This window comes from Acanthisitta chloris, unplaced genomic scaffold, assembly GCF_000695815.1.
Source record: "Acanthisitta chloris isolate BGI_N310 unplaced genomic scaffold, ASM69581v1 scaffold12633, whole genome shotgun sequence".
NCBI classification, from domain to species: Eukaryota; Metazoa; Chordata; class Aves; order Passeriformes; family Acanthisittidae; genus Acanthisitta; species Acanthisitta chloris.
Window position 1 is genome coordinate 76,159 of NW_008666704.1, and position 15,564 is coordinate 91,722.

General features: G+C 41.6%; 1 protein-coding gene across 1 annotated transcript in view; it reads right to left on the reverse strand.

Annotated features, from left to right (window-relative positions):
* Window positions 1–14,974, reverse strand: part of PDZRN3 (PDZ domain containing ring finger 3) — a 30,688-nt gene extending 15,714 nt beyond the window's left edge. The window contains exons 1-2 of the mRNA XM_009072246.1: window positions 14,906–14,974; window positions 1–246 (exon numbers count right to left, since the gene is read on the reverse strand). The exon at window positions 1–246 is cut by the window's left edge and continues 56 nt beyond it. Of these exons, the coding sequence (XP_009070494.1) occupies window positions 1–246; window positions 14,906–14,974 (315 nt within the window). The remainder of the gene's footprint in view (window positions 247–14,905) is intronic.
* Window positions 14,975–15,564: the final 590 nt, after the last annotated feature.

Genomic DNA, 15,564 nt, shown 5'->3' on the forward strand with positions numbered 1-15,564 from the left:
CAGGAGGTACGGGTCGAGCACGGCGACGGGAGGAGTGGGTGAGCCCATCTTGCTCAGGGCCATGATGTGCTCAAAAGTGATGTCAGTCTGGGTACCCACATCGACCAGCTGAGAGTCGTGGGGAGCATTGAAGGCTTTGGTGCGTGGAGTCCTCCTCAGCACCTGCACCACAATGGGCTCCTTGGCTGTTTTGAAAGCTTCCACCGCCTGCTCGTGTGTGGCTTTAGATAAATCCTTCCCGTTGACCTGTGGGGAGAGAGCAAGCAGAGCTGTGAGGAGAATGGCCAGAAAAGGGAAGATGCTTTGTTGGTTTTGGTTGTTTATCTACGAGTCTCAGCTTCCATCTGAAGGTATCTGCAGCCAGTACTGGGAATGATCTCTGTGTGTCTCTCTCCTTTTCCCCTTTGACTCCAGCAACTTCACAAATCCTCTGCTCTGCTTTTTGTTTTCATGGATTTTACTGGGCTCACCCTTTGAGCTGAAGTACAAACCAGCATATCCCATTTGTTTCTTGCAGATTAGAAATCCCTCAGCCCTTGTTCAAACAGAACAAGTTATTGATTCTCCTGTAATTTTTCTAGTTCTTGTTTGTTGTTTTTTTTCTTTTTAGTTGTTTTAACCTTTTTCCTGAAGAGAACTGAAATTACAAAACTGTGTATTTGTGTCTGATAAACAGTTTTTCAGATGAAACATGAGGGTATTCAGGCACTGGAATATTGCCCAGGGAGGTGGTGGAGTCACCGTCCCTGGAAGTGTTTAAGAGGTGTCTGGATCTAGTGCTGGAGGATCTGGTTTAGGGGTTCCAGCAGTGACAGGGTAATGGTTGGACTTGATGATCTTATAGGTTTCCTCCAGACTTGATGATTCTATACTCAGTCACTGCAATAAAAATCTCCATTTTAGGGTAGAGAAATGTCTGCAATGTGCACTAAGTGGTGACTCTTCTTGAATACGACTGAAAACTCTAAAATACACGTCCAGATTCTGTTATCTTGTCTCAGATTGCACTTAGGTCACACTCAGTGCCAATAAAGTGAGTGGGACAACTAATAGTACACAGAGAAATAACTGAATTTAACCCATACTTAACTTACTGCCCACAGCAAAGAGCTGGGAGCGACTAAAGAGGGTTAACTCCAGTGCAGAATAGATTGAAAAGGCTAAATTCCCTCTGAATCACCTCGTGCACATAACATTTTTCACGCTGTCATCTTTGGTTTATCCCAGAGAGGTGATGACACCAGGTTGTTGGTTAAGCCAGCTGAGAGTGGAAGGTGTTAGCATGGCATTCACATCACACAAACACTTGCATTGCACACGACTGCTCACAGTAATGCACAGCAGCTAAAGTTTGGCCTGGTCAAATTAAATATCATTAACTCGCCCAATTGAGCAGATTACTTTAAAACAGTTTGTACAGCTGTAAAATTAAGTTGAGTGTGATGTTTTCTTTGGGATAAAAAAGGAAATGCTGATTATGGTTTGAGTTTTATTATTTGCTGCAAATTAAATGTTGTACGTTTTACTGTGTGCATCCTCTTTTTTTTTTTTTTTTTTTTTGGGTACAACTAAGTCCAGCAAACAAAATAACAGAATCTAAATTGCAGAATCTAAATGAGAAATGTGTTTAGAATAACTCTTGAGCAGGAAACTATTTACATGAGCTACTTTCTACATCTTTATGGTAAAACCTGGTAAAATCCAGCACTCCAGTTTATTCCCTAATATTGTAATGAACTTGGATCACAGACAGTTTAGTACAAGCCTAGATTTTAGTTTAGGTTCCTTAGGACACTTTATTTCTGCAAATCATAGATATGTCATAGTATCTTAAGGGGTTGGAATGGAGCTTGGAGATCATCCAGTGCCACCCCCCTGCCCTGGACACGGAGACCTTCCACCAGAGCAGGTTGGTCAAGGATTTAGCCTTGAACACCACCAGGGTTGGAGCAACTACAGCCTCCCTGGGCAACTTGTTGCCTGTGGTTTAACTTTCCTAACCTGGCTGGGCAGGGAAATGTGTTCCACTGTGTCATCCCCTGTGTGCTTTCCTATGTAATTGTTATATAAATCAATCATAACATCAGAGAGAGGTTGATGTCATGTAGGGAACAGACACTAGTTGGACTGTATCATGAATTGTTACTACAAGAACATTTCCAAGTAGTTTCCTGAATGTTTCCTACAAGCTGATAATGCTGTGAAAAAGAGAATTGCTGCACAGCCAGGCAGAAGGACATGGGACCACATTTCAGAACAGGGGAGAAGAACCAGCTAGATTTTAATCTAAAACCTCTCCTCTTACAAAGGGGACCTGCTGTAGGAAAGGTTTGTCTTTCTGCTTTTGGTTAGACTCTGAATTCTGTAGGTCTGCCTGTGGCCACTACTGTTCCCTGTCTGGCAGTGCAACTGATCCATGCAGATCTCCACAAAGGTCCATTCACCAGTGGCTGAGCTGTAGGTCCAGGACAGTGAATGAGACAGTGAGGAACATGTGCTCATCTTGTTCTGTTTCACTGGTACAAGGATAGCCCCAAGGCAAGGGCTGGAGTGAAACCAGGGCAGGGCTGTGTGAGGGATGGCACCTGAGAGAGCCTTTGCTCAGTCAGCACTGAGCACTTCCTTGGGCATTTGTATTCCACAGCCTCCACCTGGGCATTCCAGAGTAGGAGGACTCATGGTAAACAAACACCTCTAAAAGGAGATCTATATTTGATGTATATACAATTTAAATCATGGGTTTGATAGGATGGCAGTGATTATAGCAACACAAAAGCACAACTCGCTGTACTGTTATTATTCTGGGTTTCTTCACCCCCTGCTAAGATAGGGTTGGGGATTTTGTCTTTAGGAGTTAATAATTCTCTGAGCTATGGCAGCACCCACATCATATTAGGCAAGCAATTCTCTGGGCAGTAGCTGTTCACATGATGAATGGCTTCAGGGTCAGCCTGTGGATCTCTACAAGAGACTGATTCCTGAACTCCAGCAGGGTGGAATCCTTTCAGCTCTGCAGGTTCCTGTTTTGATCAGCAGTCTTGGCTGGTGTGGTGGATGCTGACCCATGAGAAGTGGTCAGAACTGCACTGACAGTGTAAGGGTTAATGGGTTGCACTGAGCCATCACTATTGACCATTTAGATTCTGAACGTGGAATGGTGGAAGAAGATGCAATCACACAAAAATATGTTTTAACACAAGGAATTACAGTGTCTGAACCTGTCTCCTTAAAAACCTGCAGTAACTGCCACATTATGTGGGAAATACTGAGCAATGAATAGTTTTTAATTACTTTTTCTTTCTCTATTTCCCATCCCACCAGACCAATAACACCATTTTTTTCCACTGAAGGGACACAAGGATGGAAGTGCTACACTATTTGGATAATAAAAAGAAGTAATCTGCAAGTCTGCTTATCTATAAGAGATAAATTGCTTTTGCTCTAGAAAAAAAATAGCAGGTATTGGTATTTTAGGTTTTAGTAGCACAAAAATGATGCAGAAAAAATATACTGGCATGAACTACTCTGTGTAGAATTAGTACTTGTGGCTAATCTTGAGCCTAGCAAATAGATGACACTAAGATGTTTACTTTCTGTCTGGAAAATTTGTCACAATTGACAAATAATTATTCCCAGTGCTTAAAAGCCAATAAACATATCTGTGCAGCTTTGCTTTGCTAAAGAAAAAGTGGCTCTACATTCACAGACTTTATTCCTAATGCTGCTGAATTGTGCTCAGCAATTTTTTTCCTTATAAATAGTTACATCTGAAATAACACAGGGAAAAAAATTTTCATGCATATGAATGCTTTGGGAGACTGCCAAAAACTACAAATATGCATAATTTCTTAGGAACATGCCATGTGACAGAGACAATGGGATCTTTCATGGCAATAAAGATGGATAAATTGACTTGTCTGAAATGGTGAAATGCTTAGCTTTCGGACCTTCTTAGCACTGGAAATATAGGAATATGGAGAAAGCTGGAGTTAGTGTCTGGAGTTAAACTGAGCTGAATGGACCTTGATGAAATCTGTGCTGGAGCCAGATCTAAGGCTTAGCCACTGCAGGAGACACAGAGATAAGTACTCTGAATTAAGACCATGCAGTAAATAAGGAAGGGATGCTTGAATTATTTTTTTTTTTAGTAGAAACCATACAATTATTATAAAATAGATCAGTATATATAGCATTTTAATTCACAGTATATACTGGCTGTTATATTTTGCCACTGTATGTTCTACTTTTCTACTGTATGTTCTATTCTTCTTCCTACCTAAAATCAACACTGTAGAGGCAGCAAGAAATCTATAGCTAAACATGGTACAATCCTATCTGGGATATGTGTCTAGAAGTTTTCTTTTAACACTTGGAATGACACTGAAATAGTCACTTGAGGCTGATTTGATGCTCACTAAAATTATTGGGAGTTTTGCCTTTGTAATGTCTCAGTTCAGGCTCTGGCTGAGAGATGAGTTGAATATCAAAGCCAAATGTGCCATCAGCATTCCACTGGCATGGCCAGACTGATAATGGAAGGAAAATGTTGTCATGGTCAATTCAGGTAAAACATGATGTATGTTTGTAATTGAGGAAAAGAGAGAGAGGATGCAAGAAGGTAGAACAGGTGAGGCCATGACACAAATCCATATGGATGGTCCCAGTGAGCAGATAAATGGAAATGATGCCTTAAACTCTCATTTTGATGGTGGGACTTGGACTAATTCCTATTTCCAAGAAGTAAATGGTGAGAAAAATAAACAGGAGTGGATAAAAAGAAACAAACCCCCCAACATGTTGTATCTTACCCCAAATGGAACAGTAGATCAACTTCATTGTTGAACCCTCAGCATCAACTGCTGAAGAACAGCCCATAATGGCTAGGGGATGTGAAAGCAACAACTGCACTGTGATTGTATCTAAGATGAAGCTTCTAAGAGCCATGAGAAAAGCTGGAGAAGTTTGAGTGCTACCTTGGAGAGAAAGGACTAAGACTGGGCAGTAGGATCCTGCAGGGTTTAGTGCTGGGAAGACCCAAGTGCCTTCCTGAGCTTTTTTCAAATCTATCTTGTGGCTAAGTATCTTCTCAGATGAAACATAAGATGGATCTGCATCATCTGACACTGGATGCACATACATGATGGAGTATGGGATGCCACAGTACCCACGACCACTAGAGGGGTAGAGAACTAATCGGTGATGGGCAAATCAGCAAGGAGACAAGGAAAAATAACAGGAAAACCCCTCGTGCCTCTTTAGGCTTGTGAAGAATGTGAACTACCTCACCAGGATGTGGCTTTCCATACGATTTTCCAGTGCTGAAAGTGTGTAAGGTATTGGATATGCAGCAGCTTCTCTCTCTGTCAAAGCTGTGTGAGGCATTTGGCATCTCTCCTGCTGGAACCTCCTTCTTCCTCTATTAATTCTTGATAGGGTCACAGCAAAATACCTTTTACAAGGACAGATTTTCTCTTGTTTGATACCTTCCATGCATGATTTTCCTTTAACAATTATTCTACTGAGAGATTTGGAATCTTACAGCAATTCCTGAGCCAATTGCCACTGTTTAGATGCTAAATTCAAGCCAAATCTTCCCGAGGTCAGAGTTGGCAGAGGGTAGGGGAGGCTGGAGCCCTCCAGCCTTCATGCTGGGAGGACAAGGCTGGACCTCCTGTGCAAGTCAGTGGGAGTTTGGAGCCAAGACTGAGGTGACAGAGTTGTTCTCTCTTACTAGAAAACACATTTTTGAGGTATGAGGCAAGATAGTACACAGTTGTGCTGTTACATAAATGTCATTTTATCAATAACTGCCATTTAATTATTGAGCAAGGTAAGTGATTTACATGTTTTATTTTTCTGGGTGGGTTGAGAAGACTAATTAAATGCCACTTCTTGATGGCAGACATAAATTAGAGGCTTTCAGGTAGATCAAAATATGTCACTTGTTTACACAGACAAAATTTCCTCCTGGTTCCTACCCATTCTTAGTTGCCTTTCTTTCTGCTGCAATGCTTATAGAAACCCCAGTGTTGGTTCTCTTCTTTCCCTGTGACAGCAGAATTTACACATCTGGGGTATTTATACAAGGAAGACTTTCCTGGAAGTGATTCCTGGTCTCCCACTTGCTGTCAAAGGGGGATCTGGGACACTGCTGGCTCCTCTGGAAGCTTGGCAGACCCCAAGGGCAGAAGGCAGTGAGGGAGGATGCTCAGTGCATGGAGCTCTGCATTCAGGCAGGAGCAAACATCATTTGCAATAGCACAGATGAAGTGACTTTGGGCACTGAAGTAGTCATGGAAAGGATGAACAAGCCAGAAAATCCCTGCACAGAAGAGGTGGCTGAGTGTAGTGATAGTTATTTTGTGCTTTGTTGTTGCTGAAATGGTGTGTAAGGTGGTTTGGATGTTGGTAGGACACAGCAGAAACTAGAAATGTTTCAGTAAAAGAAGATGATTTTTTTCCATCAACTTGGACTGATTTCTATGGATTTAATGTCATGAACGACAAACATTTGTATGCATTGTGCAGCTTGTTGGCTCTTCTATGCCTCACAAATGTCACAGAGAAAAAAAAACTTTTTTTGCCTAAGAATGAGTAAGCAGCTTTTCTTTGTAGAAATTCATGCAAATCCTTGGGAAATGCACTATAAAAATGCTAGTTCTGTTAGACTACAGACGTCTGTGCTCCATTTAAAACACTCTTTATGGTCTGATTCACTTCTTTAGCACGTTCTTAAGGAGTCTGCATATAAAGAAAAAAAGCAGCACAACTTTAAAGATTTTTTTATAAAAGCTAGAGCAGCAAAAAGCCTATTTTCTAAACCGCCTTTTCCTCAGGAATTGGAGAAAGAAGGTTCAAAATATAGGTTAATTCTTCTTGCAGCTCCATCTAATCCCTCTTTTATGTCCCTCATATGTACAGTCTCCCTCTTTTTTTCCCCCAAAACCAGAATTATATTGTTTAGTAATAGACTGTTTCCATGTGTGTGCATTTCCCTTCTGCCTTGTGAGCCATCCATGACAAAATAGTTAAGACCAAGGAAAAATTCTTTCCTTGAGAGCACAGAATACATTTGTTCTCTAAACCGTTAACTTCCAAATGGAAAATCTGGGGAGAAAGACCCTGGAAATAAAGGAATTTTTATTCTGCTAGTAATTAGCACATTAACAAGGCAGTGCTAGTACTGTCTGTAGCGTACTAAAATCTGCTGCTCTTGCTTGGGTTCTCAGGCTTTGCTCCTGTGGATCACAACACAAATAAAACCACAGGGAATTTTATCGTTTGCTTCAATGAAAACACATTTAGGCTAATGCTGGGACTTCTGAGACTCTTGTGCTTCCTCTGTAAGCTAAGTTTACTTGGAGTCCTTTCTTCTTCATATGCATTCATCATATTAAATGCTTTCTATCAGGGCAGAAATACTTCTTATTTATTTCTTAAAGTGACCTTATGTGTATCTCTTCATGGCTTAATAACCAGGTCCATCTCAAACACAGAAGTTTTCAGGCCTCTCCTTTTAATGACTCTGCCATTTAAGCCTTGTGACCCAGAGGGAGCCAATCCCTGGTATCTCTGAGTGAGGCACAAATGACAGCCATAAATAACCATGAATTACTAATGACCATGATTCAGCAAGTGTAATTTTCTCACATCCTTTAGCTTAGCCCATGGACAGCACTGTGCCTAGGGAAATGATCCTGCCCTTCCCAAGAGGCAAAACCTTTGTCTGTGTATTCATCCAGTACAGCAAATCACAGAGTTTTATGCAGAAGAACGTTTTAAAAGCTCTGTATTCTGTAATAATACCCATTGATAGTTAATAGCATATAAAGATGAATCTGTTTAGTTGAGGGGGACACATGGCATGGATTCAAGCTAAACTGGAGTAACATAAGAAACCAACTGTTGTATTGAATCAGCCCAGAAGTCCCTGTGGACTTCTCTCAGGTGCTTTGAGAATGGTCAAAGAGTAAGACAGATCTGGAAGGAGCTTTCCCCTGCTGTGACCTTCTAGCACCCACAGCTCAATAACTACACAATATTTAACACCATACCTCAATTAAAGTCCAAGTAGGACAAGTTGGTCTACAGATCAGGCCTTTAAGTAATACTGGTATTATTTTAGGAGCATATCAGACTATGCAAACATACAACAAAGGCCAGTGCTGCCTCTGGAGACCTGCTCCATGCAAACAGGCAGAAGGAATATCATACAGATGAGAAGATGAAACACAGTACAAGTTAGTGATCTGCCTGAGGTCACACAAGAGCACACCACAACTGAAACCTGACATCCAGTCTCCTAGACAACATGTTTAAGACCATTCTGACTCACAACATTCCCATTTCTGCCCTGTTGTTCATTGTTTGTAGTTTTCGAGTCCATCCTCCCACTCCCTTCTTCCACAAATGCCTCAGTGGTGGAAGACAAGGAAAGAGCAATTATCTGGAGATAACCTGTGCTGAAGAGAGGGTTACTGAGGTTGGTTCCAAGAAAAGATAGAAAAAACATGCAGTGCTGCTCTTTGGGAAGCCAGTGGCAGTCACAGATCCCAGTGGGTTCATTAGCAAGAGGCTCTGCTGCTTCTGTAGCTACCTGGTATCCAGAGTAGGCTCTGCCACCTGCTGCCAGAGCCAGAGCAGGAGCTGTGGCCACAGAAAACTAACCTCAGAAAGTGCAGTGTAGGCAAGAGTCCCACATCACCTCCCTCCACCCTCCCAGGCCAAGCTGCTATGGCCATGAATGGTCATAATATGCTATTGATAAACACACCTTCATTTTCCTTTCTCTGGCTAAAATTGAGGGCAGTTATCTGCTGTCAGGTCAGATACAAGAGCTTCTGTTGCACTCCAAAGCCCCTCTGCCAAATTTAAAAGTGTTTCTTATCAGCTGTGATCTTCCAACACATGAATGATCACTTTCTCTAAAGTGATGCTGTAGGAGCTAATTTACCAAACAGTGTAAACGCACACGATACATGAAAATGCATAAACCAAACATGGTTTCATCCTGATCACACACTTACTGTGAAGCAGAACACTTATTTCTCAAGTGTTCTCAGGCAATCTGATGGTAGTGAGACATGAAGTGACCCCAGCTAAGGTGATGCCTTTAGTGTAAAGCCAGAAGGAGTTTCAGCAATTAGAAATGAAGTCCCTAGTTCCTGTGCCAATGGACAATGTGTCTAATCACCTACCTGTCCATATCCAGGACTATCACAAGTAAGAAAACACTGCCATGATTCTTACCATTTTGGCTTGGATGGTGACCTCTGGCTTTTTGCCTAAAGACATCCTGCATTAATAGAAAAGCTTCTTTCAATAGTCACTGCTTAAAGCAGTGACTGTTGTAGTCTTGTTTAGAGTTTGTGTATATTTGCTATTATTTATTCTGCCCCTCTCCTGTCAAACCCCTGACTCAGTGCTGAGTTCAGCAGTGCCAGCTGCATCTGCTCACATTTACCCATCGAGTCCCTGCAAGGACTGATCCCAATGTGTGTGGAACTGTGGAGTTGTCCTGTCCTGCTGCAAATGAAGCCTGACCTTTTGTTCCATTATTAACGAACACAACAAAACACATTTATTAAATCTGCACTTTTTCATTACTCCATATGTTTCCTTTTCTCCCAGCCCATGTCTGACATGTGACAGTAAAGCACAGAGTGATGGTCCCTGGTGCTTCTCCCTTGTGGCTTCTTGCCACCTGTTTCATAGCATTAAACAGATGTATAAGTGTAAAGCATTACAAAACTCAACTTCTCAATCGTTTATCACCTTCAAAAATCCAAATAAATCCATGCTATGGCTAAGCATTGTATCTTCCCAATGTAAAGTGTAAGGCACTATAGATTTTAGGAAGATTATGAAGCACTAAGATATTCCATGTGCAGAGACAAATTATCCATTTGTATCACAGGTGACCATTAGGCATTTCTTTGTTTCATCTCTCTTCTTGTCTGTGTTCCCTTAATGGCCAAAATGTCCCTCTGACTTGCAAAAAAGAATATCTTCCAGAGAAATCCTACCAGAAGCATTGCATTATTCATCGTCAAGTGAAGAGGAAAATTTCAATTGCCAGTTTCTGGTAAATGTCTAATTAAGAAAGGGAACTTGTGAGCCACAGACAGGCACCACCATCATTAAAGGGCAGTTTGCTGAAGATTATGAGTCTCCAGTCTGTCAAGCAGAGTTTTTCCTACAGCTGAACTAATTCAGCAGTAGAAACCCCTGTCTAGAACAAAGCCCTTGGAATTAACATCTTGTTTAAGCAAACACATGCCTACTTTGAAGTAAGTGTGATAGGTTCACAACTGTTATTGAGGTCAAGTCTAATGGTAGTGAAGTGACAGAATAGAACTTCAACTTTACTCTTGATTTCAGCTGCAGCACAGGCTGCACATACAGAGCACTTGAAGCCATACACTGTATTTCAAGTAGAGCAGTTTCCTATAATTGGCACAGCCACTTTGGTCTTAACATGGAAAACTACTGAAATGTAGAGCAACTAATTCTCTGGCTGCCCAATTAAATTTGAGGGTGTGAAAAGCATATGTACAGAAGCAATTATTTCTGTTTTCCAAATCTTACAGTTTTGATGGGAATTTCTTTTTAAGTTGAATGTTTATTTTGGCAAGGTTCATTTTGGCCCTGATTTAGGATCACATCATTGCTCAGTAGGTTTAAGTCTAGTTAGACTGTTTCCTTGAATCAGACTTTCTTGATGATTGATTACTTTAGCCTCATTTTCGCAAGTCTAAACATGTGAATGGAATTCTAATGGTGCAGGGAACTGCATCAGTGATCAGCTCAGTGCAACTGGTTTGTGTGTGAGCTCTGCTGGAGAATAGTCTCAAGTGATGCTGCTGGAAGCTGCCAATGAAACACAGTGCTGGTTTGTTCCTCATCACTACTGCCCTCTCATTAGCACAGCAATTTGTAGCTGACCTTGGTGCTTATATAACCTTGGCCACATCACATCTCAGTCTAGTTTAAAAGACAAATCCAACTTGGCCACTATTGTGTTTTTTACCAACAGTATCATTTTGCCTTGTGTCTGGGATGTGCTAGGCCAAGAACATGTGAGCAGAGCTTTCAACTTACCGAAACACTAAAAGGTCATTGCAACAACTGTTTATTTATATATGAACTTTAGTATTTGTGCAAGGTGCCAGCTCAACAATCATGGAGCAGCAATCTTCTGACCTCAGCTCAGCTGAACCAAGGACAGTGGCAACTTGAGCTGCTTCCTGCCAGCCTCTCTGTCCCTGCTCTGGAGGGACAGCCTGCAGGAAGGAGTTCATCTCTCTGTTCCCTTTTCTCAGCTGCAAGTGCTAGTTTTGATGGGCTGTTTTTATGATACCTTCCCACTGCAAGAACTGGATGAACTCCATAGTCTGAAATCCGAGGGAACAGTTTTGAGCATTGCCCATGTGGTTTACAGTCATCTATATTCATATCCTTTCAAATTCTTGTAGTGGAAGGTGTCCCTGGCCATGGCAGGAGGTTGGAACTAGCTGGTCTTTAAGATCCCTTTCAGCCCAAACCATTCTGTGATTCTAAGATAATTCTGTGTAATATTGTGTCCATTTAAGAAATGATTTTGCTGTGTGTTTACTTCCCAAGTAACATGTGCTTAGTGTGAAGTAGGTATTGAGAAAGTTTCTTGAATCCAGGACTTAATCTTTTTCTAGTTTATTTTACAAACACAAAAGGTCTATCTCAGATGACTCATTCTTCTGTAAGTTTCCTTCAAAGAGGTTACTTTTTGGTCCTCCAGGAATTTTCCTACAAAAGGAAAAGTCCTTATTTCTGTTACTGTATATATAAGAGTTGATGCCACTGAGAAAAGCAGATTGGAAAACTGGTGTAAAACATCCTCCCATATTCTGGGGTTTTTTTCTTCCCCCTTCTCTCTCCATTTTCACAATCTTTAAAAAAAAAAAATCTTTTGAAGAAGATTTCCATTTAGCAGAAACCCAAAATCTAATAGCATATAATTGCCTCATTTCATATGCTGCACGAGGCTGGGAAGTAAAACCTCAGGATACATCTAAGATGGGATATGCATCATGTTGCTGCCACGAGCAGCTCATCAGCAGTGACACTGCCCAGAATCCAAACTCCAAGCTGCCACAGCCCCCTTTGTATTTGTACCACACAGCATTGATATGCAGAGCTACAACAGGCTTTAATGACGAGGTGTCTTAAGTTGGTTTTTATGATGTGACTAAAGGTACAATAAGGTAAGTGTTCAACACGAGGGAAGACCATTGTTCTGCATCATTAAGCTCACAGCGGCCCAAAAAAAAAATTGTAGGCAATGTGCCAAAGCCCTTAATGAAGAGGATCTCTTTGAATTATCTATGGATGAGGAAGGGATAAAGCCTGAGCCCTGGTATATTTGATCCTCTTTGTGCTCACTGTTAGGAGGACTTACAGAGCCAGCCCGACAGGACCTTCTGGAATTGTCATTTATCAGAGCATTAATTTCCCCACCAAACTAAAGCTCTTGGCCTAATAGAGAAAGTGCAGCTATGGACTATTCTTAATTCTTTCCAGTGTTTTCCGAATTCCTACATCTCAGAGTCATGAACTTTTCAACAATAAGGCTGAGGGGATTTCTTTGTACCAATGCTCAATATTCCCCTAAACCCAAGTTATGCAAATTTTGTCTAACTCAGATTCCTTTAATGGCAATGTCATCTTCTCACAAGATATTAGGGTTACATGGCTGACACAAAATAAAACCACTCTAAGAGGTATTTGCTACTGTTGGCATATTTTGAAACTTTTATCTTTTATATTCTCTAATTTTAAGTGATCCTTCATCTCTCTCACCATTAAATTTTAAGTGATTCCTCTTATATGTAGGTTACATAAGGATGCATTTGTATAGTTACAGTGACACATTAATTATCTGGATATGCTCTGTAAGCTATAGAATTCCCTCCCTCCTATCCTTGTGAAACAGAGAAATCAAAGTTAAAACAATTTGGCACAGCTATTTATATTCTAGAATAATCAAGGATTATAGCCTTAAATAATTCAGGTTTTACTACGTTAGAAATCCCAGTTTTACAGGATTACATGCACCTTTCACTTCTGTAGAATCTAAGGGTATTCCAGCAGTCTTTCCCAAAGGACTTCCATGCTTCAAGTTAATCAGGAGCACTGGGCTCATACATTGCTGGAACAAGGCAGGTTGATTTCTAAATCCAAACTCCTGCCAGGGATCTGCACCTGCAGCCAGCACTGGAGAGTTCAGACATCTCAGATATCAGCAGGACCATTCCTGGGGCTGATTTTAAGGACATGTATTTAAAGAATGTTGTCCTGCATCTGTTGGGAGATGTCAGTAAGTTCCAAAGGTTCTTTGCCACCTTCATTTCACCACAAAAATGGAGTTAACTTCCTAACAGTCACAACAAACAGGATTCGTTGCTGTCTCACTTTGTCCTGGTTGTTGCACTCCTGAATGTGACTCACTGATAGTCCTCAAACTCAGACCACACAAAACTTTGGGGGGATAAGGAACTATTTCCACAGCAGAGGAGTCACACAAACCACACCTGCCCCAGGTGTGCTGCTGCAGGCAGCACCTGCAACTGGTTCCCAGTACAGAACAGGGTCCCAGAAATCTGATTACCTCTTCTAAAATTCCTCCCACCATGACATACACAGCAGCTTAGCAAGTGGAAGTGAGCTGGTATAAATAGAAATGACAGTCAACATGTCTTTCTATTTGCTCCCACCAGGGTTTTTTTTTATCCCACCAAGCATCAGTGTCCTTTGGGGTGAGCGAGTGAGCATTAGATCAGAACTATGCGGTTAAAATTTAATCACTTCCCTACTAGCATAACATACAGAGCACATCTTTTATTCACTTTGTTGTCAGTGACATCAGTGTCTGGGATCAGCTGCAGGTGGGAAGGACATGGCATTGCTGAGCAATTCCCTCTGCCGGCAGCGAGGGACTCGGCAGCGCTGGGAATGTCACCCGCAATTGTCACTTACTCCAAGGCACCTCAGCAATGGCAAGAGGGTGAAAGTACAGCTCCAAGGATCTGCGGGGAGTTTCTGTTTATCCAGAGTGTTTGTACAGACAACCCGTTTCACCTTCTCGCTGCTAACCACAAGTTCTCTGCCTAAGAGATCTGCAGGAGCACATCCCAAAACACTTTGCATGGTTCCATCCTGCTGTCTCAGTCCAAATTGTACTTCAGATGAGACAGAGTAAGGAATTTCAGAGACAGGCAGAAGGAAAAGCAGAAACAGGAAAACACATCTTTGTAATGAAGGTCAATGTGTTATCATATTTTTAGCAAACTTAGCAGATGCTTAATCTGAGTAGCTTGATGTATAAAGAGGGCAGTAGTTTTAATCTGCTGTCAAATCTAAGTGTTTTTTAGCTGATACTTTTATACACTAAGGTGCAAAACCTACTACAACTAGACATGAACTCAGTGACAGGAACAGGCACTAACAGCCCAGACTGGGCACCAGTAAATCACTGCCCAGAAACAAGTGGCTGTAGGTACTGGTAAACAGATACAAACCCTTCTTTGTGCATCTTCCCTAACTTGTGTAAAGAGTGTGTGACCAAGCATGATCCTTGTCAAGAAATTTTACCTAATCCATACTTCAGAAATGAACAAAAGTTCTGTTTTGTGAAGAAAGTTTTGTTCGCTGTCTAATAGCTACATTTAAAGATCTGATGTTCTGCACGTGTGGATGGGAAGGTACATCCTAAAAACACAAGCATTATCATACACACATCAAATAAGGCAAAACCCCTTTCATTTCCACTTACACCAGCAGTTTTTTTGCTATTCAGTTTCCCTGTTCCTAAGTGGTCACAAGCCTCAAAGAGAACATTTGCTTTTAGAAACGAAATCTAATGCTTTACCTGACAAACTTCATACAGTAACTTGTACTGCTCTTCTTGCTTCTGGAGAGTGCACAAACTGCATCCCATGTTTAAATTAAAGAGGCAGAAATAATCTTCCTTATGGACCCGAGCAGGCAGAGGGATGTCTGTTAGCCAGCATGCAGCCAGGTATCCTTGAGCCCCCAGGTGAGCAGGCTGGCCCCAAACTCTCCGCGGTGGAATCGCTCTGGGTGCTGCAGAGCTCTCTGTGCAGAGCTCTGCTCTGTCCCTGGCAGCTCTCAGCTCTCCCTGCTCCCTCCCTCTGCCGCACTCCTCGCACAGCCACTCGCTATATACTGCCACTCATGCATATTAATCAGCCCTCATTGCCTATTCATAACAGCCACTGATACAGAAGCTATAATTGCCAGCTATGACAGCTGAAATTTCTCTAATTAACAGGCAAGTGCTTCAGTAGCGGCATAATAAAAGACACTAACAATTTTGTAAAGCATTTTGTAGCAATTACAAATAAACATGACTACGTTTTACTACGGTCCCCCAGGATAATTCTTACCATATTTAAGCAGGCTGCAAGCACAGTGGAAATGAGAGGCACAATGGAGTGAGTGTCAGGGTACAAAACTCAGCTGGGGCAAAGTTAAATATGCTTAGGTGCATTTATTTCCCTCCCAGAC